Below are 27,647 nucleotides of genomic sequence, written 5' to 3'. Positions count from 1 at the left end.
ACTCAAAGCCCAAACCAGGAAATAGAATTCAAAAGCTCCCTCTACTAGGCCCCAACTTACATTAGGACAAGGAGACATTTCCATTGCCCTACTTAGTTGGGAATCCTGCTGTGTCCAAATCCTGATGTGTTCAGTCTCAGCAAGTTAACGCCAGTGAGAGAACCTCTCTAGTCCTTTCGTGTGCATTCGAGACTGGTTAACTCTAGGAAAAGAGGATCCATCTACTTCTAGAGGTGTCTCCTAGCTCCCATTTCTTTAAACCTGATTTCTGAAGAGAACACCTCACCATGGTCCTCTGCTAATGCTATGCCCAGACCATCTAATAAATGTTTACTCAGAGCTCCCAGAGCCACAGTTAAGGGCCTTAATGTGCAATCTGGCTCCATGCCTTATTTAATCAGCACCTGAATGAAATGTCTCTTTGCTAGCAACAGCCAGACCCTAGTCAGCTAGAGTCTTTCCGCAAACACAGCTGGTGAACTGGCAGAGGCCATTCCACTCACAGGCAAAATATACCCCAAGGTGACAGCACGGCTGGCTTGTGATGGAAATGGGGACTTGGAAGGCACCCTGGTGGGATGATGCTAGGTTCAGGCTTCCTTTCCCTTCCAGATGATCACATGCTCCTTCTCCTACACACCTGAGCACCTGCCATGGGCCAGAGTCTGCACACTTCCTGCCAAACACTCACACTCCTAGCACCTCCAGCCCCACGCTGTCTGTATCCTTTGGAAGCAACCGGTACAGAACAATATTCTCCACAGCAGGAAAAGATATTGATAGCTGCAATTCTAGCTGGAGGGGGCAAGCAGGGAAAAAAGCACAAACCCTGGGCAAGGAACATGGAAAAAGCCAGCTGCTCAAAAACACTAGGCCCGGGGAAAGGTAATAGGAACTTTTGTCATTGTTTTTCTTTAAAAACAAGGTTTATTGATTTGGGGGTTCTCTTTGTAAGGGATGTTTGGTTGGTTGGTTTTTCTCTGGATATACTGAAATTCACTCTGTAGACAAGACTGGCCTCAAACTCAGAGATTCACCTGCCTCTACCTCCTGAGTGATAGAATTAAAAGTGTGGGGCTGGGGATTTAGCTCAGTGGTAGAGCACTTACCTAGGAAGCGCAAGGCCCTGGGTTCGGTCCCCAGCTCCGAAAAAAAGAACCAAAAAAAAAAAAGTGTGTGCCCCCCATGTCTGGATGGTCTGTCTTCCTTCCTTTCTTCCTTCCTACTATGTAGATCAGGCTGGCTTCCTGGCCTTGACTCAAGAGATCCATCTCCTTCTGCCTCCTGAGTATGGGTATTAAATGCATATGCCACCACCCTATAGTGAGGGTTATTGATTTTAAAACTCAAATAATCATTTTAAAAGGTGGGTATTTTTCTTTTAAATGAATTCACACAAAGAAACAATCAAAAAGATGACAGCAGTAACTAGCAAGAAGAAGAATAATTATATTCATTTTTATGTATAGTTACCAGTTCTATTTTCACTAATAGTGGAAAACAAGAAAAACTCAGAACCCAGAGCCTCAGATCTTCAAGCAGAATGTCTAAAATAAACACATGGAGTCAAAGGGTTTTCTGGTCCCACCCCTTTTAAGCAGCTATGCATAAAAGGCTGTCTTCCTTCTTTATATTCAAGAGTATTTTAATACGGTCTCAGTTCTTTGTCTAAAGACAAAGAGACTCAACTTCCAGTCCAACACAAAAGGTGAATCTTAATGATAAATAATGCAACAACTTTCTTCACTTTTAAAATTTAATTTTTTCTTTTCTGTTTTTGAGAAGTATCTTACTATATAGCCTGATTACCCTGCAACTCACTATGTAGACCAAGGCAGCCCACAAACCACACTAATCTGCCTGCCTCTGTCTCCCCAGGGCTGAGACTAAAGATGCAAGCCACCGCTCCCAGAATGGCTCTTTCACATTTTAATACAAAATAACTGTGGGCTTGGGAAACAGTTCAGCAAGTAAAGGCATTTGATGACAAACCCAGTGACCTGAATTCCACCTCCAGGACCCACTTAGCAGAAAGAGAGAACCAACTCCCAAAGCTGCCCTATGATCCCCACACATGCACTTTTCATACATGTACCTACACACACACACACACACACACACACACACACACACACCAAAAATAAAACATCCAAAAAGTCCAAGTTACAGAAAATGCTGAAAGATAATATATTAAAACCGAAAAAAACTTGAGAAAAACTCACTCTTTCCCAGATAGCCAATAGAATCTGTCCATATGACCCTTTTCATTGGATGCTTGTTCTGCCCAGTTCCCCCTAACATGTCACGCTGTGAACTGAAATGAGACTTGTTTTTATTGTATTTATTTACTTAGTGTGGTCAGAAGACCAGTTGCAGGGTTGGTTCTCTTCTTCCATTATCAGAGTCCCAGGGATCGAATCCAAATCAGCAGGCTTAGCAGCAAGTGCTTTTACCTGCTGAGTCCTGAAATGGGCATGTGACATTGTAGAAGGCAGAGTGTTAGAGCATGAAATACTCTGGAAGGAGGTCAACTTGAATGGAGTTGTTCAGTAAAAAGACAGGAAATGGGAAAGAAGGACTATGAAAAAGGTAGGAAAGTGAAAAGTCTTGAAAAAAGGGAAGGAGGGAGGGAAGGAAGGAGGGGAAGGACAAAAGCTTCACAGAATTCTTCTGTGAAGCTAGCTCATTCCCATCTCATGAATCTAGGTTGCCCGTAGGGTGCATGTTATCTCCACTAATCTCTGCTAACTTACCTCAAAGTTCTTCACCTGTCCTTGAGAACAGCATGGGTCTTCCTTGGGATAGAGCACAGAACATAACCTTCTTATTGCATGAACATCTGGGACTGTAATCAAGGGCCAATAAATGATAAAGCACTCTGAAAGCTTCACTTGGCCTTAGCCAGGAAGAAACAGGCAATGTGGCCCCGATAGCCTCAGGTTACAGTTGAGATACTGTGAAGGAGCCAACAGCACTGTGTCAACGATTTTTTGCTTTTGTTTTGGCAGGGGTCAGGGTCAAATTGAGGGCCTTGAATATGATAAGCACCCTCAGCCTTTCACACATTCATCCATCCATTATTCTTTCTTTCTTTCTCACTCTCCTTTTAAAGACAGGATCTCTATATAAATAGCCCTGGTTGGCCTGGAACCCATTATGTAGAACAGGCTACCCTAAAACTTAAAAAATAATGCCTGCCTCTGCCTCTTCAGTGCTGTGAATAGAGGACCTGTGCTCCCATGACTGGCTCATACATTGTGCCTCTTAGCTAGCATTCACTTCTTTCCCTCTTTGCTGGGCCTCATTCTAGGTATGTAAACAGAGAACAAGAGAAAGACCCCTGCTCTCACAAAGCTAATGTGCTTCCTACATGAGCAAGCTCAAATCAAATGTCACCTCAAAGGAAAAAAGTTCCTTAAATGCCTTCTCAAAAACACTTTCCCCTTCTATGTATGGCTCTACACATAAACACTATACATGAGTTGATCCACTGTCTTATCTTTCTCATCTAAACTATGAATCACATAAGACCCAACCCTGATTATCAGTTATTGTTAAACCTCCAGTGCCTGGCTCCAATATTTGGCATACAACAGACATTCATAAATGTTTATTAAATAAATATAGAAATTAACAGATTTGGGGATGGAGATATGGCTCAAAAGTTGCTCTTGCAAAGGATCCAGGTTCAGTTACCAACGTTCTCTACATGGTAGCTCACAACCATCTGTAACTGCAGCCCCCAGGGACCCCATACTTTCTTCTGGCTTCCAGCACATACAAGGCACACACATGGTACCTAGACGTACATGCAGCTGAGACATACATGCAGGCAAATTATCCATACACATAAAGTTAAAAATCTCAAAAAATTAAGAAGGAATAAATCCTTACAACCACTTACAAGAGTCTCACATACAGAGAGCTAGGATGCAACAACCTGGTGTCAAAATGGGCCTCCTGGCAGCTGGGAGAACCTACTGGCTTAAAGGAGAATGAAAAAGAACTAGAAAATGACAAAGTCCTACTCAAAATCCTCTAATGATGTAATAACTTCCTTAAAACTCACCTTAGAAAATTGGATGACCTTATCCTGTCACTTATGCTATACACCTACACAAACTACGTAACTACAAGAACTACCTTACACAGTCTGTCCTACCAAACCATACACACCACTACCAGAAGTCTAAATGCCTTGCCCATAGGCTGCCCAGTTTCACAACAATCAGAAGTGAAGTACTTGAGCCATCTTCCCACTTACTATTTCAGCTCCCAGACATGGGAAGCTGGACTAGGGGAGTTTGGTTTAGTTTGGAGGGAGTTTTGTTTTCGGGAGAGACAGTCCACCTCTGGAGTGCTGGGATTACAGGTCTGACCACTACAGCTGATGACACAGTACTGTACATGCTGGGCAGAAATTCTACCAAGGGGACCTATAGCCCCAGCCCGCCAAGGAGTTTCTTTAAAATTCAGAATGCCTAGCAGGGTGTAGTGACACATGCCTTTAATCCTAGCATTTGGGAGGCAGAAGCAAGCAGACCTCTGTGAGTTCAAGGCCAACCCAGTCTATATAGTGAGCTACATAGTGACAGTTAGAGCTACATAGGGAGCCAGTATCTCAACCCCCCAACACCCAATAGTATTTAGAATGCCAGACCCACCCCTTATGGTAGGATGTTAAATCCCAGCACTAAGGAAGCACAGGCAAGCAGAGCTTGGTGAGTTCTAGGGCAGTCAGGGTTACATAGGAAGATGCTGGCTCAAAAAATAGTAAGAAAAAAATTTTTTAAAAAGAAAAAGAAAATCAAAACCACATACTGCCATCATTCGCTATCTTGGACCTGCTTAGGTGGTTCTAGAGGGAGTTCAGCATCTACATTATAACAAGATAATCACTACTCTCTGTATCTACACCTCTTCATGTCTGTTCAGCCTGGCCAGCTAGGGGCCTCTGAGACTGACGTACCCTCAATGTATATGCATAGCACAAAGAAAAGAAAAAGTAAAAGAAACAAAAGGGGGCTTTGGGATAACTCACTGGGGTGACGCTTGTCCAGTACACACAAAGTATGCAGTCTATGCCCCAGCACTGCAAAATAAATGATAATAATAAAGATATGAAAGACAAGGACAAGAGGAAAAACTTGGCTCTCATTGAGAATATTTCAAGTAGACAAAAAGACAATGAGGTGTCACTAAAGGGACCAGGAGAAAGGAAAAGTGAGTCACTGGCCTAACGACATTCTCTTTATTTATCTATTAAAACAAGACATTTCCATCGTCATGCCCAGATGTCTACCAAGGGACAAAGACAAAGGTCCAACAGCATTTTTTCCTCACCAGGAGGAAGGCCACCATCGGATCCAGAATGGGCCATGGTTTTAATAACCAGCTCTTTATGGTGGAAATTCTATGAGACTTGTGTGCTCTAGAATGGAGCCTGCCTCTACCCTCTGGCCATTTGAAAAACCTATCAGAAGACTCACTTCTTGGGCACAAGAGACATATGAACCATGTCCATGAGATCAGAAGGGAACGAGGCCCACCAGGAGAGACGGAAAAAACAAACCTTCAAGTGTGTCAGTCACTTTGTCTCCAGGACCACAACATCGGTACACTCGGGTCTGCATGGAATTAAGCTATTATGTGGCTTTTCCTACTGCAACGGTGGAAACTGAGGAAGCATGCCAAAACAAGAACCCTCACCAAATAAACAAAACGCATACTAAGCGCACTCTGCTGCCACACTATAACCCAACCCCTTTCCCAATATTCTGAGAAGTGCTGAGAGGGTTGGGAAAGGAGGACAAAGGATTTTAATAGAATGATTCGAATAATTGGAGTCAGGTCAGGATCATCTAGAAAGGTTTCAAAGAGGAGAATCCTCAGAGGAGAACTCACAGAGGGAAAGGATCCAAAACAAACCCCCGTGAAGACTGAGAGAGCGGGGTGTGTGTGTGTGTGTGTGTGTGTATGTTATAAAAAGTTAATAAAAAGAGTTGGGGATTTAGCTCAGTGAGCACAAGGCCCTGGGTTCGGTCCCCAGCTCCAAAAGAAAGAAAAAAAAAAAGAAAAAAAAGTTAATAAAAATTCAGTAAGGCTGCAATGGGAAACTGAGCAGAAGCCAGAAACATACCGCTGTTTGAAAGCAGGCAGGATGGTGCTGGGTGGTATTCACAGGTGCACAGTATGAAAAAGCTGAGAGGTATGAAAAGGCTGAGAGGAAAAGGCATTCCTCTCTGCTTGGTACAGGCTGGACCTCTGCAAAGAGTTACAGTGGCCAGTTTTGCAGGCTGTGCATTACAAGGGTATGAGAACCTGGGCAAGGATCCAGAGAAAAGCAACAGGGATTATTCGAAAAAACGGCTCTTGGTAGCCATCGGGAAAAGTGAAAAGGAGCTGAGTCGAACGCAAGAACATATTGGTCCTTTGCCATTTTGATGAGCTTTGCCCAGCTGGGTAAGTGATTGCACAGGCAATTAGCAGATTAAAAAGCTTTACTTTCCCTGTGTTCATTTTCATGGCAAAGAGCTAGAAAGCAAAGGGTTAAATAATCTGTTCAGGTTCCCACAGAAAGACATCCGCACCAATAATACTCAACTCCAGTGTTAGATGGAGATGCTTAATTCGCCAATCCACAGCACCTCTATTTATAATAAATGTAGTTTCCTAAAGACTGCCGACAATGAAAGATGGAGAAGTTCTCTGCAATCTTCTCTGGAGAGAAGACTAAAACAAACTAAAATAATGTCATGCCTCAATGCCGAGACCCATATAAACATTAATTCTACTGGTCGCATGACAAAGGACACAGCCCATGTGATAAACTGTCAGCCAACTCCCGGATCCCTCACTATACCCATTACCCATGAACATTGGTCCCATATAGGAACGGGATCAGTGCTCCAGACAACAGATGGGGAATGAGGAGCTGTGTCTCATGTGAAGTCAAGGGGGAAAACAGAAATCCTCATTCTCAAGTCTTTGTCAGGTTTTCTCTTCTCCTAAACAAATCCATCAGTCAGTCTGTAGAACTGTACCACTGAGTATTCAAGTCACAGAGGATATCACCAAAAGTGCAGTTACGTTTGTTTTAATTTTTGACATGGGTTTCATATATCCCGGAATGGCCTCAGTCTTGCTATGCAGCTAAGGGTAACCTTGAACTTCTAACTCTTCCTGTCCGTACCTCCCCAGTACTATGATTATGGGGCATGTGCCCCTATGCCTGGTTTATCAAGTGCTGGGGGGAAAAGATCAAGCCTAGGGTTCTATGCATGCAAAATAAGTACTCTTCCTACTGGGCTCCAGCCCAGCCCAAAGCTCAGAACCTGTGACTAACAAACCACTGCATACTTTTAGAAGGGGAGAGGGGGGCGCACTTTTATTCTCATCACTCAGGAGTCAAAGGCCCGTGAATTTTAGGCCATCTTTATTTCAAAGTGAGCTCCAGGCCAGCAAGAGTGGAATGGTCAGTTCTTGTGTCAAACAAAAAAAAAAAAAAAGGAAGGAGGAGGGGGTCAAAGGAGGAGGAGGAGGAAGAGGAGGAAGAGGAAGAGGAAGAAGAAGAAAGGAAGGAGAGGAGGAAAGGAGGGAAGTAGGGAGGGAAAGACAGGAAAAAAAGAAAGGTAAAAGAGAGAAAGAAGTGGGGGATAACTTTTAGCAAACTCAAGGCAGGAAAGTCCTATCTGGTAGAAATCAAACCTCTAACGTATTATATTTTTAAAAGGCAGAGCATGTAATAACAAACACAATTCTTCTAAAAAGAGAGGGCTAGGCTGCAGAGGGGACTCAAAGAATAAAAGTGCTTGCCGTGAGAGCTGGTCAACCTGAGCTCTATTTTTAGGTCCTAGAGTAGATGTTTCAGATCACTAACATCTGGAAGTTGTGCTCTGACCTCCATACCTGCACTGTGGTATGTGTGTTCAGTGACAGACACACACACACACACACACACAGACACACAGACACACAGACACACAGACACACACACACATACACACTAATAATAATAAAATAAATTTACAAAATGAGAAAAATCTCAGCATTACTGACAAAATTAAAATAAAAACTATTGGCTAGAAGCTACAGGTCAATTATCACAAATGATAGTTTGTTAAATGCCTGGCCTGCTTCAGGTGTGCAGGCACTGAAGCTTAAACTGCATATGTTGTACCTGGCTAAGTTCAGTGCCTAATCAGATGTTACTACAGACACATGCAGAGCCCACAGGAATTTAGCAATTAAACAAAGCATAGAAAAAGGAGATCTTTTCATTAAGTTCTTAAAATAAACACAACATAATTAGATTCTGGGAAAATAAAGTTAAGTTAAGATGTGTTCAGAACGAAGAAAGAACAAAGAGCAAGGAAGAAAGAAAGAGAAAGAAAGAAAGAAAGAAAGACAGACAGACTGACAGACAAGAGTCTATAAGTTAAAGGTAGTCGTAGATCCCTATTCCTTACAACACAATGAGCCAGACTGTTTTGTTTCAATTTGACAGTCCTATTATGTAGGCCAGACTGGCCTTGAACTTGCTGTCTTACCAAAATGTCCTGGTGCTGAGATCGCAGACATTCGCCATCACGTCTAGATTGTCTGGCATTTATTTTAACTCTTCTGCTGAGAAACTGTAGCTTTCCCCCCCCCCCAGACTTAAACAGCTACAAGAATCTCTTCTGACTAATCCCAGATTCCCACTGTGGCAGCTGAGAGTTAAAGCCACCTGCGCCACTAAGTTGCAGCAGCGAGATTTTTGGTAAACAGCCCAATGGCTGGGAACTGGTGCAATCCTATACAGTCTCCCATCCTCAAACCTCGGAGAAATCGCATGAGACCAAAAAGAAATTCAACAGCAGGAATGTTAATCAGGGACAGAATCCAGACACAAGTTATGGCCTTCCTTATATTACTACAGTTGGCAGCCACCCAACACAGCGTGGCTGTGACGAGGGTCTGTGTAACAAGGCGTTGCAAATGAATATTTTGCAGACTGAAAAATGAGAGCTGGAGAAAGGAATCAATTTCCCTCCAACTCCTCTACTTCCTGGCCTAAAGTAACACGGCCCTTGTTACATACTAAAACTGACTTTCCTAGAAAAGATCTTTCTACAAAGCCACACCCTAGACAGCGGATAGTATCAAAGCTTGAGCATGCTCACCTTGAAACTCCTTTTCACTTCAACTCCCATCTCCACGGCCTGTTACTATGTTATAGCCTAATTTCAGCTAATTCCTTTGCAAAAAGCATCTCCTGATTCATGATATCTCCCCTTTGCAATAGACACAGTCACAGGAAACATTTTAACATCACTTTCTCCAGGCCTAAGCTGATCTATCAGAACCTTGAATAAGATTAATACATATGAAAGTGCTTTATGAGCACTAAAATGCTAGATAAATGTAAGGTGTTAGTTGTCTTCCAAACTATCATTAGTCATTCCTGCATCCAAAACAGAACACTGACTGCAACCATCCGACGTTAATGTGTTTTTTTTTTATAACTGACTTTCATCAACTTGAAAAAAATCCACAGTCCTGCTTCTTAGAAGAGGCACACAGAAGGCATTGAAAGTTAGATGCATCAAAGCGTAGAACCTTACTTACTAGGTTAAAGCAGTGATTGGGAATAGAGGACAAAGGAGTACAGGACACTGCAAGAATGTAACAGCAGGACTCATTTCTCTGCCTTCACCCTATAGCTGTTGGGCATAATCTGAGAGGAGGAAAAAACACTCACAGGGGGACAAAAATCAGCTGCTAGTCCCGCAAACATCTATCTGTCCCTCAAGTGCCACCATGCTTTGCATGTGACCCAAGTGTCGCCGGGAAGATTTTACTGAGAGCCATGTGGAGCAAAAGCTAAGGGTGGACTAGGTAGCTACCTGAGTTCCCCAGGGACCAGTTTCCCTTTTTTGCATAAGGAGGTCAAAAGCCTTTCAAAGTGTCTCTGTTATATACCCAATGGTTATGGAGCAAAACAAATCACAGAACAGACTGTTAAGGCTAGGAGTCCAACTCTTGTCTCATCTTACAGGTAGAGAAACTGAGGCTCAGAAAGGGTACTTTCCCCAAAGCCATACGACTAATTAATTCCAGGTCTCCTGAGTCTTTTAAGAGCCTCTAAAACCTTTTAGTTAAAAGCCATGGCGCTTCCAGGTTTGAGGTCATCACACCAGAAACAGCTCCAGTGAGGCTGAATTTAGCCCTTTGTTGACCTTCTAGATCTGTGGTTGCCAGAGGCCTCCAGACCTCTTTGTAGAAGTACCCTCTGACCGACCACCTGCACTCCTGTCTGAAGAGGCACACACAACAGAAGCTCAGATGTGTAGTTTCCCCTCATTAACAAAAAGGCCATTCATTTAAAAGAAAGAAAGAGGACCGGTCAAATTAGCACAGAAGGTCTAGCTAAGACAAGCCTGGACTTTACTGTGAATGATAGCACCCCTTCCCAAAAATCTCTCAAAAAAAGAAAAAAAAACCCACAAAAAAAGCAACAAAACAAAACAAAAAACAAAACCGCTGCTCACCCCATCTCTTTTCCATGCTTTTAGTGGCTTGATCGATAACACCACTTTTATTCAAGAGTTATCTACACTTCTGCAAGATGCCAAGGGGCCAAGGTCATTCTCCACTGAGGCCAAGGATGGGTAAACAAATGGATTTTTAGGAAGGGGGAGCTAGCAAACATCTGAGCCACAACTACACAGTCAAATTCTACAGGAAGGCCTCATCACCCTCAGCCACCCCTGGTTTAGGACTGAAGGAGTGTGGGTTTGAGGTTGGTCCCTGATGCTAATCCTTTTTTTTTCTTTGCCTTGAGGCAAGTGACCTCTATCCTGAAACCTATAACATGAGGATAATGATCTCAACCTCCATCCCTATGCAGGGTTGTCACAATCCTCCTGAGAATACCTTTCAACAAACATAAAAGCAATAAAGATGCTGATGGCCAGCCTCCAAACTACTCCCAGTAAAACACACAAAGTTTTCCACAGCCTGGAATCTCAAAAGACCTGATTGCCTTCCCTTTCTTCCTTTTCTCCTCATGCTCCATGAATTTATAGCTTCAGACCATCCTGGAGCAGGCTGAGTAAAGAAAATCTCCCTCTTGGGTCCTCACAGACGATTACTGGTACCTAGCTGGTAATTTCCCCTATCAATCCCATTTGTTTGCCTTAGCATAGCTAATGGGTAGAGATCAGGAAAGCAAAAGAAAACAGCTCTCTTGAGCTCCCTTGGAGCATGACCATAGGACAGACACTCCTAGTGGCAAGATGGAGGAGAGATCTGAAAAAAGTAAATACCCTCTCACATAGGATGGAGATCTCCAACCTGGGATCTTAGGAGCTTTGGGTTACTCAAGTGTCTCACAACCCAAAAGGTGATCTCACCCTGAGAGCATTCACTCCCAAATGAAAGTGTCATTAAGAGAAACCCCTAAAATTATTTCCCCAATGTACCACAGTGGAGACAAGAAAGCTTGTGTGTCCACCTCCAGGAAAGCCTGCCACCAGGCTCCTTGGGAAATTACTACAAAAGGCATGAGTACCTGGACATGTGCCACAGACGTGATTCTGAATGGTCACCTAGCTGGGGCTGGACTTCCGGCTGGTGAAAAGGCCAGGCCCCAGCAGAGCTGAGAGGGAGGGGCATGGGACTCTGAGTGCAAGTCATTTCTAGTGTTTCTCACCGCCACTGTAGGGCTGACCCGTTGCGCCACGCCGAAGTTATGAGCACAAAGGCAGATGCTGGTTGGAAAATCATGTTTAAGGGTCCCACTTCCCACGGGAACGAAGTGCTCTACACTACAGTGTCCCGAGCACGCAAATGACTTATCACTTAGGCTGCCCAGGAAAAAGTCAACAGACTCACATGCATCATGGTGACCAGGTGACAAGGGTTGAGCAGGTAGATGACGGTCTTGGTGGCGAACTTAAAGCCCACCTCCACCCCGAAGATCAGGCACAGGGCTACTAAGAGCAGATTCTTGCTCAGGCTCTCCTTGCCTTCCTCTGGCCGCTGGGTCACCTGCTGTGGCTGGCTGCTACGGCCACCCCTACCGTCCTCCTTCTGCCTCAGGATGTGCCGCAGGGCCACCAGGATCTCCAACAGGGCCAGGGTCAGGACCACCACACTTTCCAGCAGCCGCTGCTGCCAAGACAGGAAGGCAGCACAGTCGGGGCCCCCATTGCCTGCAAAACTGGGGTCGACGCCCCCATAGAGCCAGTCCAGGAGACTTTGGTAGCTATACCGGGACATGATGCAAAGTGGCTCCACTTGACTACGGTACAGGAAGCAAGAGCGAGATGGAACACGAGACAGAAGGGTTGCCCGGGCGGTGGAACATGTAAGGAGGGCACACCCGCACCCCCCCTCTGGACACTGGGGCACCTAGAACAGGGGAGGGAAAGCTACACGCGAGGCCCGGGGTAAAGTGCTGGCTCTAACTTGTCCCCACGGCTGTCTGGGGAGCCCCCCGCGCTTCTCCAGTGGCCACCAACGAGGCAGGGTTGAAAGGAGCCGTTGGCCAATCTAAAAGGAAGGAGAGGAAAAAAAGGTCTCAAAGAGGCAATTGCACGGGAATTAACGAAGCGGGGAGGGGTAACTAGCGAGGGAAGAAAAGGGGAACGGGAGTGGTGGCCAAGCAAGCACGGGTCGAGGGAAGTTGGAGGCCAAGAGGGTCAGGACTGGGACCTAGGGGGCCCGGCACTGCCGAGGGAGCCAAGCGGGAGGCAGAAGGGGGTGAGAGAGAGGGGACACGCGGAGGCTAGGAGAGGAGCTAGCAGGGCTAGGAGGGGAGCTAGCAGGGCCGGGCAGGCGGGGAGGGCGACGGGGAGGGCAGGGACGCCGGACTCCTCGTCTCAGCCACTCCACGAAAGAGGTGGGGGGGATGTCTTACTCCTGCAACCGCGTGGCCGTCTCTGCCCCCAGCTAGCAACTTCGCCGCCGACGGGGCCCCCTCTCCAGCCAATTTAGAGCAGTCCCGGTCCAGCCTCCCGCCCCTGGGTACACCCCCGAATCCCCAGCTCCACCCCCCCGGCCCCTCTCGCCCGCCCTCCGGGCCAGCGCCACCCTCAGCCCTCCGCCCGCCCGGGACCAGCCCCCCAGGCGCAGGCGGGCGGCGGGAGGAAGCCGAGAGGGAGGGCGGGGACCCGGGGCCATCCAGGGGCCGGGCCATGGGGCCGCCACCCTCCGCCCCACCACCACCGCTGCATCTTCCCGCTCCTCCTTGCCTGGCCCCCAAGGACCGGCCGTCTTGTCCCCTTGGGGTTCCACTCACCCGCCGCACAGCTCCGCCGCCCGGGCTCCACCGAACTCTCTGTCTCCCCGCACTCCCTGCAGCCCCAGGCGGCACTCGGCTGGGCTCCCCAGGCGGCCGCAGCAGCAGCAGCCGCCACCGCCGCCGCTCACGGCTCCTCCTCCTTGCCTTCCTCCCCCAGCAGCCGCCGCTCGCTTCCTCCGGTTTCCCCTCCCTCTCTCCACCCCCTCGTCGCCAACTCCCTCCACCTTCGGCCCTCCTCCCGTCCACTTCGCCCCCCTTCTTACACACACACACACACACACACACTTCGCCCCCCTTCTTACACACACACACACACACACACACACACACCTCCCGTCTACTTCACCCCCTACATACACACACACACACACACACACACACACACACACGTCCTCAAGCCACCACTGCCCCGCCTCGCAGCCTTCCCTCCACAGCCTACCCCCACTTCGTCCTCGCCGTCCACCTCCTGCCCTGCTTCCTCCACTTCCCCCCTCTCCACCCGGCTACCCTCCCGAGGCCCCATCCCCGCCTCTTTCCTCCTCCCCGCCTGGTCTTCTGCACTCGGAGCGTGCACTCATGTACAGTTTTGCTCCTTCGCCACTGTGACTGAATCCGCCTCCCTGCCTAAGCCTGGTGGACTAAGTCCTCCGGCGACCCAGTTCTCTGACCACTGCTTTGCATACCTGACCACATACTGGGCACTCCGCTCGCCCTCACTAACTTCTAGGAGTAACACTGTGAAACTACTGGACAGGCTTTAGCTTGGGGAGTGTGCTGAGTATGGACTTCCTGCTTCCTCCCTTTCGGCCTTGAAATGGGAGACTCATAAAAGACCAGAAAAGTATCTCTCACCCTTCTTGTCCCAGCCTCACTTTCTTCTTCAGCCCCCTAAATTGGGGGCTTCTCCTCAGACACCATCTAACTCAGCTCTTATGCTTTTCTCTCTCCTGCTACACAATCCTCGCTGGCTCCTTCCGTCGATCTCCCTCCCCGCCCCCCTTCCGACAACAGCGCGCCTTCAGTGATAGACTAGCTGGAGGAAAAGAAGCTACTCCTGACCTCTTTCCCTCCCCACCCCACAAAGAGAAAGAGCAGCTGCTTCCTAGCCCCGCCTTGGATAGAACAGCCAGTGAGTGCTAGCTGGGTCCAGGGGGCCCCTCTTCTCTGCCGCTTTCTACCTAGTGTCTGGACTGGCTCTTCTAAGGACTAGTAATTAAGGAAAGAACTACTCAGAATGTACCTCATATCGGTTTAATATTTATTGGAGATTCACGTAAGTTAGAGGAATATCCAGAAAAACCACAGTTGGGCACCTTGCTTAGGAAACACTTTCAGATGTTGGCTCTATGCCAGTCTTAAAATGTAAAATCCAGTCTAGTGTATTTTCAGGCCAATACTGTCCAATCCTTTGCAACCTAACAAATGCAGCCAGACAAGCTTGTGTGACTTCAAGCTTTGTGAAGCATCCACCCTAGGCAGGATGTTTGTCAAGAGGCTAATTAAAAAAGAATGGCAACAAACAAGAATGTGTTCAGAAGCTCTCAATTGGCTCTCCTTAGGTGTTTTGCTTAATCTCAGCAATATGACCAAAGAACAAAGCAACGAAGCTCCTAGCACAGAAATGTAACATCTGGAGGCCTCAAGTTCCTATCTTCAAAGAAGTAAGAATGACAATATAACTCTCAGTGATGGCTTCATTCATCTCTCTCATTTCCAAGCTGACCTTCAGTAGGGAACTTGGCCTAGCCACTTCTGTGTGTGCAAAATGGCTGTCTTTAATAACTGGAACCAGGCCAACTTCCTGACCTAAACCATAAATTCCATTTTCTTTTCTTTCTCTTTTTCTTGTTTTTATAGGTAGATGAAGTGAGTTTTCTTCTTTTTTATTAATTTATTTTGTATTATATATGTGCATGAGACTTTTGACTGCATGCATGTCTGTGCACCACTTGCATCCCTGGTCCCCACAGGGAGATTTTGGGAGTCACCATATTGTTGTGAGGAATCATGCCTGGATCCTCTGCCAGTGCTTTTAACTGCTGAACCATCTGTTTACAACCTCACCAGATGTTTTTTTAAATGTACATTTTGGGCTGGACAAAGGGCTCAGTGGTTAGCAGTATTTGCTATTTTTGAAAAAGATCTGAGCTCAATACCTAGCATCCATATGATGGCTTATGACCTTCGGTATCTCCAGTTCCAGAGGATCTGACATCCTCTTCTGGCCTCTGTAATCACCAGGGTCACTGTGGTCACACATGTGGTACACAAACATACAGGAAGGCAAAACACCCATACACAAAAAATAAAAATAAATGAATCTTTAAAAATAGGAAAAGTTGTACATTCTAACTAACCCTATTTACTTTTGTGGCCTTAAATAATTTGATCAACCTTTCATTGTTTCTATTTCTTATCCATTAATTGAAAGATAATGTTTTCTAATTCATAGGGCTGTACCCATTCAAATGAGTTGAATTCTGTAAAACATTACTTAGTCTCTGATACATGCAATGTATCCACTAAATGCTACCTGTTGTCAACAATCCAGGCATTTGCATGTGCCTTTAAGTGTGTGGGCATATACACTCCAATTCTGTGCCCTCCCCCACATCTGCAGAAACAAGCCGCCCTCCAAAACCCACAGAAAATCACACTCTTCTCAATCCCCCACCCAACTCCAGCTCCCTCCTCCAAACTTCTATAGCATTTGTTGCCTGCACTACTTATTTTATTCTTAATTACCTACTGCTCTCCATTGTTCTCTTGGTGAGTCCTGCCTCCCACACCCAGCTCTTCCGACAGCATGGGAGGGTCTTAATGATTTCTATACAAACAACCCCCACAGCCCCTAACAGAGTGATACATAGTAAACAGCAAATAAATACAAAGAAATTGTTGTCCCCATAGGTAAAGAGGCAAGGAAGAAATGAACAAAAGGGATGGGTCAAATTTTACAAACAACAACAAAAATCTTCAGACAAATGTCTAGGCATTTCTTTGCTGGGAGAACCTGTTTATCTCCAAACCTTGACAAGAAGAAGCAAATTTTGCTTTTTAAGGGGGCATTATTTTATTTATTTGTTTGATTGTTTATTACATGTGAGTACGAGACACTCAAATGCCATGCCATGTGTTTGGAAGTCTGAGGACAAGAATTAGTTTTCTCCTCTCACGGTGTAGGTCCCAAGAGTCTGAGTCAGATCTTCAGGTTTGGCAGCAAAGTGCCGTTACCTGCTAATCCATCTCACTGGGTTTTAAGGAAGTCCTAGTGGCCCACAGTGAAGAGAGAACCTGGTATGCACTAGCAGTTTGAGCAGTACAGAACAGTTGCTGGAGAGGCTTGTCAGGGGCCTCTGGGGGCAGCAGGGTGGAGAGTGAGATGAGGGGAAGCTAGGCAGGAGGTGGGAAGCAGGAGTGGGCTGTACAGGGAATTGCCATGTGGTGGGGCAGTCGTGGGCTTAGGGACCACCTGGTTGGTGTGGTGAAGTGAATGGGAGAAGAGCTAAGGATGGATGGAGTTGGTATGCGGGAGGGATCCTGTGTCTTGTTTTATTCTTGTTTGGTTTTTGTGAGACAGCGTCTACTTATGTAGCCCAGGATGTCCTGGAACTCAGGTTCATAGATCAAGTTGGCCTGGAATACACAGATCTCCTTGCCTCTGCCTCCTGAATGCTGGCCTTTTTTTTTTTTTTTTTTTTTTTTTTTTTTTTTTTTTTTTTTGGTTCTCTTTTTTCGGAGCTGGGGACCGAACCCAGGGCCTTGCGCTTCCTAGGTAAGCGCTCTACCACTGAGCCAAATCCCCAGCCCGAATGCTGGCCTTAAAGACATGCAAGTCTACCTAGCTTCTTGGGGAGGGTTTTGCAAACAGTCTCTAAGAAACCTGTTGGACATAAAAGGGTTTAATTCTATGAACTCTGACTCCCTGTCTTCTCAGGCCTGTTTGAGTCTTAAGACAGACAGTTGATCCCCTGGTTTGGTGACATGAGTCACCTCTCTCTTTGTAGAAACAATCACATAAATTCTTTGGGCCAAAGTGACTTCCCAGTTATGAGTTCAGGTGACCTACTGGAGCATATAGGTAACACCAGCCAGTGCCTTCTCTTATTAGTCTCTCAAGTTAAACTTGAACATATAACTTTCTCCTCCTGTATTACTCTTTGAAAAATCTACTTCTGCCCTTCTACCTACAATGAAACTTCTTTTGTGTAGCAATTTCCTCCCAATTGAAACATCTCCTCCCAGAGTGGGAAGGGAGACTCTTAAAAGGCTGGGAAAAACTCAGAAAGTTAACAAGATTAATCAGACCACCTCCCAAGGTTAGGTACACAATATACACTATTGTCCGGAAGAGTAGACTTCAGTACACTTGCCTACAAGCTGTGTGGGATGAAGTCCAGGGATGTAGCTTGAACTCTATTGTCACCCACACTGGGATGGGCTTTTCACTGATGCAGCTGCTTTTGAGTCACCGATGTGCCTGTAAGCAGACCCAAATAAACTCCTTAGTTCACTAAGCTAGACTTCAGTGGAATGATTTTTTTTAGTCTATCATTAATGCCTTATCTGAGATGAAGAGATATTTGCCCACATCTACCCCAGGAAAAGGCACACAACCAACCCACGTGTCAAATGCAAGCAAAAAACAATGTACAATCCCAATGGTCTGTGAAGTGCTATCAGGAATAATAAACTGCATGTGTATGAAGGAGAATGAAGAAGCCTTTGTCTTGGTCTGTCTGCTTTCTGTTTCTCCCCCTCCCATTCATTCAACACCAGCATTCATTCTCTACATAGTCAGGGAGCCTCTGTAATATGCAGAAGAATGCTCTGGACCTGTGAGCAATTCTTGCCCTGAAGGAGCTTAAGATCCACCCTACAGAGCACTTGTAAACAAGGTTAAATAACAATTCTTGGTGTGGGGAAGGATATAAAGCCAAGCAGATAAAAGCAAATCCTGTTGTAGGATTGAGCTACACAGGTTAAGAGTTGGGGAGCAACAAAAATTCAAGGTTAGGGCTGCATGTTGTAATTCTTACCCATAATCCCAAAAAGCAGGAGACTGAGGCAGGATCATCAGGGATTTGAGGCCAAATTGTATTGCATAACCTTCCCCAGGGCAGCTGGGGCTCTATAGCAAGAGCCTGTCTCAAAACAAAAGGAAATTGAAAATCTGGGAGGTGGAGGGCCGAGGGAGCCATGACTGAATGTGTAAAGAACAAATAAAGTCCTAAGAGAAGAGTGTGTTCCTGTGTCAAGGACCCAATGCTTCAGACCCATGCAAATGGCAAAGCCTCCTTCCTCTGGTCCAAATATAAGTATGGACTAAAGATTGGCCAGTATGCGAAAAAACAAAACAAAACAAACAAACAAAAAAATCCTGCAGCTTCTTCCTGCTTGTTGTTTCCAGCATGAGACTGCTCAGTAGAGACAACCCCTGCTGAGATTAGCTAACTTTTCCTCCCTGTGCTGTACATAATACACAAGCTGAGGTTCCCAGCTACTGCTGTAGTTGGTACCACCCCATCAGATTCTACTTGACCCCAGCTTTTCTGTGTCTGTGTCTGTGGCTTCTTCATTCCCTTGTCACCCACAATCAGGTCAAATCACAGTCAAGCTGGAGGTGGCCCAGGAGTAGTTCAAACAAAGCTAAAGTCATCTGTAGCTGTTCAGAGGTGCAAATGCATGTAAGCCCATAGTGATCAGCTTCGGCTACACCAACTCTTGGGCTGGAGAGATGACTCAGCAGGTAAAAGTGCTTGCTGCTAAGCCTGACTACCTAAGATTGAGCCTAGGGATGCACATGGTGGAAAAAGAACCAATTCCTGCAATTTGTCCTCTGATTTCCACAAATGTACTGTGGCATGCACATGTTCTCAAATGCATGCGTGCACATTCACTCAAATAAATATGTAAATGTAGTAAAAACTAAATACAAGTATTGGTTTATACCCCAGGCCAATCACACCAATAGAATAAAAAAATAAGATAGAAAACTACTAGGTTAGTCACTGAAGTTAGAGAACCAATTGACTTGTGGTACAGTGGTGGGTGCCTAATATACATAATATACAGGGCCCTGGGTTTCATGCTCAGCCCCCACCACGTACACGCACATGCGCGCACACATAAAACAGGGGCTAACAAGATAGCTCAGTGGGTATAAAGGTGCTTGCCACTAACATTTACTACCTAAACTAGCTGAGTTCAATCCCTAGGACTCGCATGGTAGGAGAGATTTGATTTCTACTATCTTTGGACCGACACATAAATATGCATATGCACCACGTGACATGTGGATATATGCACATGCACAAAATAAAATAATACATAAATTTAAGAAAATACTTTTAAACTTCGTGAGCAAACAGCCTGAGCCACAGTATATGTATGTATTGTGTGTGTGTGTGTGTTATATCCTAATTCTGTGATACCTATTTTACAGACAGAAAATTGGAAACTCAGATCATACTGGCTCCAAGGGCCACAACTGAGATTTTGTCCCAGATCTGCAGGCTCCATAGCTAGTGATCTAAACATATATATGGTATTTCCTCTCAGGGGACCTTGGCACAGAGACAGTACTTCAGAGGCTCTTAGGAAAAGAGATGGCTAGCTCTCTGTAAAAAGATTACAGCATTTAATTTTTTTTTCTTTCTATCCAGGGCAAGCTGACATCCACGAAGACGCATTATTAGTCTTAAGTGTACAGCTTGGTGAGTTTGACAAATGTATACACCCCTGTAATCACCATTCAGATCTTCCAATCAATTCTCACCCTAGAGGTAACCACTGCTCTGATTTCTATCACTATTCATGTGGCCTATCTTTGAATGCCATACAAATGGAATCATTTTGCTATTGTGACTGGCTCCTTCTGCTCAACATTCTGTCTCCTAAGTTCATCAAAACTCTCTCTCTCTCTCTCTCTCTCTCTCTCTCTCTCTCTCTCTCTCTCTCTCCCTCCCTCCTTCCCTCTTCCTCTCTCACCTTCCTAGCTCACGCTGTCCCTCCTTCTCTTTTGAGAGAAGGTCTCACATTGCAGTGTAGGCCAGATTGGAACTCACTATGTAGCCCCAAACTTGTGCCAGTTCTTCAGCCTCAGGCTCTGTAATTACAGATGTGAGCCACAGTGACTAAAATCATGCTGTTTCTTTTATTTTGTTTTAGAACAGTGGTTTTTGTCTTGTTTGTTGGTTGCTCCCTTTTGTGATAAGATCTCATTATGTAACCCAGGCTAGCCTGGAACTCAAATGCCTCTTGTTACCAGCTCTTGGAGGGTAGTATTTCAGGTGTGTACTATCATGCCCTGCCAGATCAGGTCTTATATAAGAAATGAATGCTGAATGTGGGGGATGCTAAACTTTATCACACTCAGGATCCATCTAACACAGAGCTTTAATAAGACTGCTGGGAAATAGTGTTTGTTTCTGGGAAGCCCTTCTCCACCCCCGCCCCTGGATCTTTGGTTCCAGTGTTATTCTCATACTTGATACTATGAGCAGAGCCTCCATAGCCATCTCATAGAACCACTCGAACACCCTGCTAATACATCAATCTTACACATCATGGGAAACACCAGAATCTTATTCTCCCAAGTAAATGCAAGATGTATGGTGCACAAAGTTAAGTGTTATGGACTTTGGGATCACACAGAAAATTATTTTTTTATTTCATTTATTTTTACTTTTTTAAATTAATTATTCCATTTCTTTACATCTTAAATGATATCACACTTCCCGGTTGCCCCTTGACCAACCCCCATCCCACAATCTCCCTCCCCCCTCCCCTTTGTATGAGGGTGCTCACCCACCCACCCACCCTCTCCTGCCCGCCCCACCACTCCAGCATCCCTTTACACTGGGACATTAAACCTGCCAGGGACCAAGGGCCTCCTCTCCCATTGCTGTCAGGCCAGGCCATCCTCTGCTACATTTGTATGTGGAGACAGGGATCCCTCCAGGTACACTCCTTAGTTGGTGGTCTAGACTCTGGGAGAACCGGGTGGTCAGGTCAGTCCATGTTGTTCTTCCAATGGGGTTGCAATTCCCCTCAGCTCCTCCAGTACTTCCTCCAGTTCCCCCACCAGGTTCCCTGAGCTCAGTCTGATAGTTGGCTCCAAGCATCTACGTCTGAATTGGTCAGTTGCTGGTCGGACCTCCCAAGGAACCCCCACACCAAGTTAGTGTCAGCAAGTGCCACTTGACCACCACAACAGTGTTGGGTTTGGTGTCTGCAGACATGAGGGATCCCCAGGTGGGGTGTACTTCAAGTACTATATTGAATAGGTAGGGAGAGAGTGGGCAACCTTGTCTTGTCCCTGATTTTAATGGGATTGCTTTGAGTTCACCTCCATTTAGTTTGATGTTGGCTATTGGTTTGCTGTATGATTTTTTATTATATTTAGATATGGACCGTGAATTCCAAGTCTCTCCAATACTTTTTAACATGAATGGGTGTTGTATTTTGTTATTGTTTCTTATAAGGAAGAATTCTGATCCTCACAGCTTCCTATCCAAGATCACAATATTTGGCTAAGAGGTGTGGGTGAGGGCTGTTTAAGAGGCAGTATAATGTTTTGAGTGTAGTTTCTCTTTCAAGGCTTAATATGATGGAGGTTGGGTCCTCAGTGTAGTAATGTAGGAGAAGGAATGGGACTTTTAAGAGGTGGGACCTAGAAAGAGGTCCATAAGTCATTGGAGGATCTGCCCTTAGTAAAGATTTAGTTCTTGAACAATTCTATATTAACTCTCCAGGGAGGGGTTCACAAGAAGGAGTAAGCCTAGCTATAAACATTCCCTCTAGTTCCCTGTCTAGCCACATGATCACTTCCTGGGATATGAACTTTAGCTGTGTGTCAAGAGGCCTTTCCTTGTGCCATCTCTATGTTGTTTAAACTTTCAACAACAGTGAGGCAAACAAGTCTATTTCCTTCATAAGGTTTGCTCCCCTCACGTACACCTTTATAATTAACAATAAAGTTATCTTTCTTCCAAATAGACAACGCCCACCCATCAAAGATGAACTTAAAATAGCCTGGCTGTCTCCAAAACACCACAAAATAAAGACTGCTACCCTCCCTGTCCTTCCTTCATCTTTCCATCTCCTGCAAATCCTGGCCTTGCCTTCTCTCCTTCCCAAAGACAGGGTCCTGCTATGTAGTTCAGTCTAACCTTGAACACATGATCATCCTGCCTCTGACTCCAGAATGCTGGGGTTACAGGTGTACACCCATCAAATCTGCAGACTTTCTAAATCCACAGTCAAAATCACGGAACCATGTTGAATGGGTTTAGTCAAGGGCATGGTGATGGTTCAGGCCTCTATCTCCAGCACTCAGGAGGCAGAGGCAAGCAGATCTCTGTGAGTTCAAGGCCAGCCTGGTGGAAAATAGTGAGTTCCAGGCCAGTCAGATTTATATAGTCTCACAAAACTAAAAGAAAGAAAAAGAAAGAAAGAAACAAAGAAAGAAACAAAGAAACAAAGAAAGAAACAAAGAAACAAAGAAAGAAACAAAGAAAGAAACAAAGAAAGAAACAAAGAAAGAAACAAAGAGGCTTCAGTTATGTTGAGACAGCTTTATTCTTTCTCTTTCCCTCCATTCAACATCTTCAACAGAGATAATGGTTACTTGGGCTCTTATTACCAGCAGAGTCCTTTAATTAACAGCTATGATGTACATCAGCAGTAGAGTATAGGGTTGGAAATATATGCGGCTGGTTTGAATTCCCAGTACCTAAAAAATATTAAGGGAAAAAAATGGTTGAGAGAGTAAAAATCTTCACATTTTGTTTCCCAGTTCATTTTATCTATTGCTTCATTTTAAAGAAATATGATCTTACTACATTACCTGCCTCAAACAACTAACTGATTGTCCTGCCTTAGCCTCCCAAGTAGCTCCCAAGTAACAGGTGCGTGCTACCATATCCTTCCCTGGCTGTTATTTTATTTCGTGGTGCTAGGGATCAATCTCAGGACCTTGTGCATGGTGTGCAAATGCTCTACACCTGAGCTCTACATCTGCTGCCTGGTTTTCACACTATCTACAACCATCTCCTTCAATGTCTGAACTTTATTCCTGAGCCTTCTTCAGTCTCCAGATAGCAAGCTAATTTCTCTAGATGGTTACCTAACATCCTATGGCTGTTTTGTCTCTTTTACTACTTAGATCTCTGACTTCTAACCTACTTGAGCCTTCCATCAGTAACATTTTTTTTACTCCTTACCATATCCCTTGATAAAACAGCTATGAAGATTAACTCTCATTGTTGAATCGAGTGGATTTTGTTTTGACACAGCTTCTCTGTACATAGCTGTGATTGCCCTGGAACTCACTATGTAGACAAGGCTGGCCTTGAACCCACAGAGATTTGTTTACTCCTGAATCCCAAATGCTGGCACACTGAAGGTGTGTGCTGTTATACTTGGCAGACTTGAATGCATTTAGAAAACACATAGGTACCTTGGAACATGTCTAGGAAGGCATTTCCAAAGAGTACTGAGGATGAAAAACTCTGAATATAATAGACACCATCATGACAACTAGGGGCCCAGACTAAATTAAAAAAATGTAAAAATGCAAATACTGCATTCCCCATGATCTAAACAGCTGCCTCAAACTCCCACTGTTGCATCTGCAAGCCATGGCCACCACCACACCTTCCAAATCAAGATGAAATCCATCTCCATCAACCAGGTACCAAAGGAAATCCTTCCTTAAGTTGCTTCCTGGCAGGTATGTGGCCAGTGTGACAAGAAAATTTACTAATATAAGAGCAGAGACACCAGTTAAGACAAACATTATTGTCTTAGGAGATATAAACAACCCAAACCTTGGGTCCCTGACTTGCCTAACTAACTTCCTGCTTTGCTTTCCTTGTAGCTGGAAGTAAGACACAACTCCTAACATTTCCCTGTTTTACAAGAATATTCCCAGAGTAAATAATATTATGAACATACCCAAGACTTTTTTTAGTTGGTTTTTTTTGTTATTGCTTTTGTTTGCTTGTTTGTTTGTCTGGGGTTGTTTGTTGTTTGTTTCCTTGTTTGTTTTTGAGACAAGGTTTCTCTGTGTAGCCCTGGCTGTCCTGGAACTCACTCTGTAGACCAGGCTGTCCTTGAATTCAGAGATCTGTCTGCCTCTGCCTCCTGAATCCTAGGATTAAAGGTCTGAGCCATCACCACATGCTGTTGTTTTCTGTTTGTTTGTGGTTTAACAGTCTCACTGTGTATTTCTTAGCTGTCCTAGAACTTGTTATGTACACAAGGCTACCCTGGAACTCACAGATATCCATCTGCCTCTGTCTTCCAAGTGCTAAAGGCACGTACTATCTTTCCAGCATACATAGAAGGCTTTTAACAATATTGCTGACTTAGCAGCTCCAAAGATGGCTGCTATCACCAAATGTTACAATAGTGGGAGAAGGTGATGCTCTCACAGGGAAACTATTTTAGCTACATGCATTATATACATACTATAAGAATGTTGATAGAACCACTAAAAAAGTACTTTGGTGCAATGGAAAGCAACTTTAAAAACACATGGACATTCTTAAAACGTTTCTTCAAGGGGTTGGGAATTTGGCTCAGTGGTAGAGTGCTTGCCTAGCAAACACAAGGCCCTGGGTTCGATCCCCAGCTCCAAAAAAAAAGTTTCTTCATAATCTAGGAGGAGCAAACCAAAGTTGAAGCAAAGTTAAAGACTAGCAAATTATTCGTCAAGCTTCCAAATGCAAACTTTCCTTAATTCCATACCCAAGGTCACTGATGGAACATTTTGCTGCCTTACAGTCCTGAATTACCACTCACCTTGTCATTGGGAATTCAAGTTGGAATTATTTGGCTGCTTACATCAGCAAGCTGTGAGGCAGCTGTCTCTGTTTCCGGGATTTTTAAGAAAAGTCTGTGGTTAAATATCATGAGTTCAAGCAGAGCCAAAACCTGTTGCTGAGGAATACTGGACAAAGCAGAGAACCTTTTGGGATTTACCCTGTCCTTGGCATGGTCCAGGAAAGCCTAACTGGACAGCATCACCATGTAATTGAAAGTGCAGTGGTCCTTGTATGCAGGGGAGTCATTCCAAGACCCATGCAGACTATTATAAGCTATTATGTGTATGCTCCTTTCCTGTTCATATACAAATGTAGTGCCCTTTCCATTGGAATTAAACACTTACTAGTCACTATGGCTATAGGTTTTGCAGTATGAGGCACAAGAGCAAAACTAACATGATTTTCTTTTCCTTTCTTCACAGTTTCACAGGTAGACTTATTTTTACCATAGATCCTAGCCATCTCAGCATGTTTTTTTTTCCTCCTTTCCCTTGGCATGCAATTTCTTTCTTATCATGACAAGGAATTTTGCCTGTTTCAGCTGATCACGAAGGTGAACACCTGTAATGCAAGTTCTTGGGAAGCCGAGAAGCAGAAGGACCTGGAGCTAGAGGCCCCTCCTGAATTACATACTGAGAACTTCTTTAAATAAAACAACAGCACGGCCTTTCTCTGTTCGATTTCAAGGAAGCTCTTTGAAGCTTTTCTTTTCATATCTAAATAGCAGCATAAGGGCCAGGGAGACAGTTCATGCGGTTAAAGCACTTACCTTACAAGCCTTGTGATTTCAGTTTGATTCCTTAACCTGAATGCATTGAGCCCAGTAGAAAGAGAGAGCTGATTCCCAAAAGTTGTTCTCTGATGTTCACATGCATGCTGTGGCGTGGGAACATTCCTGTTAACACACACACACACACACACACACACACACACACACACACACACACATAATAACAGTAACAATAATAATAAATTTAAATTGTAGCACTAATATACTTGCACATTGGAGCCATTAAGTAAAATAAGTCACTTGAACACAAGCCCTGTGATACGAGACCAATAACAGGGGAAGCTGCAGGCAGTGTGTCAAGGGATTGTTTTCATGTCCCAGGAAGGGTAGAAAGGAATTCTGGGGAATCTCAAAATCCTACTCAGAAAAGTGTGCAATGTAAAACGTACAAACTGTTTCCTTCTGGAATTTGCCACTAATATTTTCAGACTGAGACTGATTACAGGTGACAAACTTCAGAAAGCCATACAGAAGCAGAGCATTGACACCAGAGTTGGTTCAACTAGCACACTAGCAGCAGTAATCTAGCATACCATCTTTGGGCCTATTTTCTCTGTTAGAATCTAATAGACTTTCAGTCACGCCGAATTCCCTTCTAACTTAATAATATTCTTTTTAAGCAACTATGAAAATTAGTGTGAAAAAGCTGTCCTTACAAAGTTAGGCTGCAAGATGAACACTTGGATTCCTAGCTCATTTTTCTCTTTTCTGTCTAGACCATGATACATTAATGAAGGAACCGCTTCACTGAATACAGATGTAAACTGATTAGCTCCAGGCCAAGTTAGCCACAGATGCCTAGAAGATGGGAGAGCCTATACCTTCTTGAGGAAGATTCATTTCTACATTTCTACGTGTGCTACTTTCTCACATTCTTTGTTATCATTATTGTGATAAACATGTATCGAGTGTCGCTGTGTTCCAAGAGACATGCTCAATTGAGTACAACTAAAATTTCAAGCATTAGGTCAGACACCTGCGCACGTGTCTGCCTGTGAACACACACACACACACACCACCACCACCACCACCACCACCACCACCACCACCACACCACACCATTCTTTTTGTTTTGCCAAGTTTGAATGCTGCAAGAAATATTTTACATCCCTGATGCTGAAAGTAATATGCATGGTAGAGTGCTTGCCTACTATGCCCAGAGCTTGATTCCTAGTCCCCCATAAAACCAGACGTAGTGATCCACATTTGTAGTGCCACCACTAGGGAGGCGGGGACAGTGAGACCCAAATTTCATGGACCAGCTACACAGTCAGTTTGAAGACTGTCAGGAAGGGGAGATCCTGTGCCCACCCCCCACCCCCAAAATAAGTGTTTTGTTTCATTGATCAATATTTGAAGAACAAATTGAACAAATTGAATCTTAAATCAGAGAAGTGAGTTCTAGTGTTTGCTACTGATGAGCTCTTGCAAGCCTAGGCTTGTGGCTTAACCACTCAGAGATCCTATTTGCTCATCATACAAGACTCGTATTCACGGGGTTTGCCTTGTAGTGTGACTGTGACGTTCAATGTGGTAGTAATGTATGAGGGAGCTACCATCTTATCTGGCACTCAATAACTGTTTACTCTCGGTCCTTCTTCTCTTCAAATTCCAAATACTCCTGTCTTCATCCCGAGGCAAAAATGAAACCTACCCTAAGTGAATCATGATACATAGATTTCTGTTCAACACCCTTTCACCTCTGTAGCCTTAGGTAGAACTAAAATCTTATCCTACC

General features: G+C 44.7%; 1 protein-coding gene across 25 annotated transcripts in view; it reads right to left on the bottom strand.

The window, feature by feature from the left end:
• Nucleotides 1-14,374, bottom strand: part of Tmem164 (transmembrane protein 164) — a 201,862-nt gene extending 187,488 nt beyond the window's left edge. For 8 of the 25 annotated variants that reach the window (XM_087600439.1, XM_087600437.1, XM_087600435.1 and 5 more), the window contains 2 exon segments: nt 12,905-12,953; nt 11,878-12,537 (listed from right to left, as the gene is read on the bottom strand). In XM_087600439.1, the coding sequence (XP_087456565.1) occupies nt 11,878-12,264 (387 nt within the window). In that variant the 5' untranslated portion in view covers nt 12,265-12,537; nt 12,905-12,953. 25 annotated transcript variants of the gene reach the window in all.
• Between the last annotated feature and the right edge of the window lie 13,273 nt (nt 14,375-27,647).

Source organism: Rattus norvegicus, chromosome X (genome assembly GCF_021556685.1).
Source record: "Rattus norvegicus strain SHRSP/BbbUtx chromosome X, alternate assembly SHRSP_T2T, whole genome shotgun sequence".
Classification (NCBI taxonomy): domain Eukaryota; kingdom Metazoa; phylum Chordata; class Mammalia; order Rodentia; family Muridae; genus Rattus; species Rattus norvegicus.
This window is presented reverse-complemented; position numbering and strand designations above follow the sequence as displayed.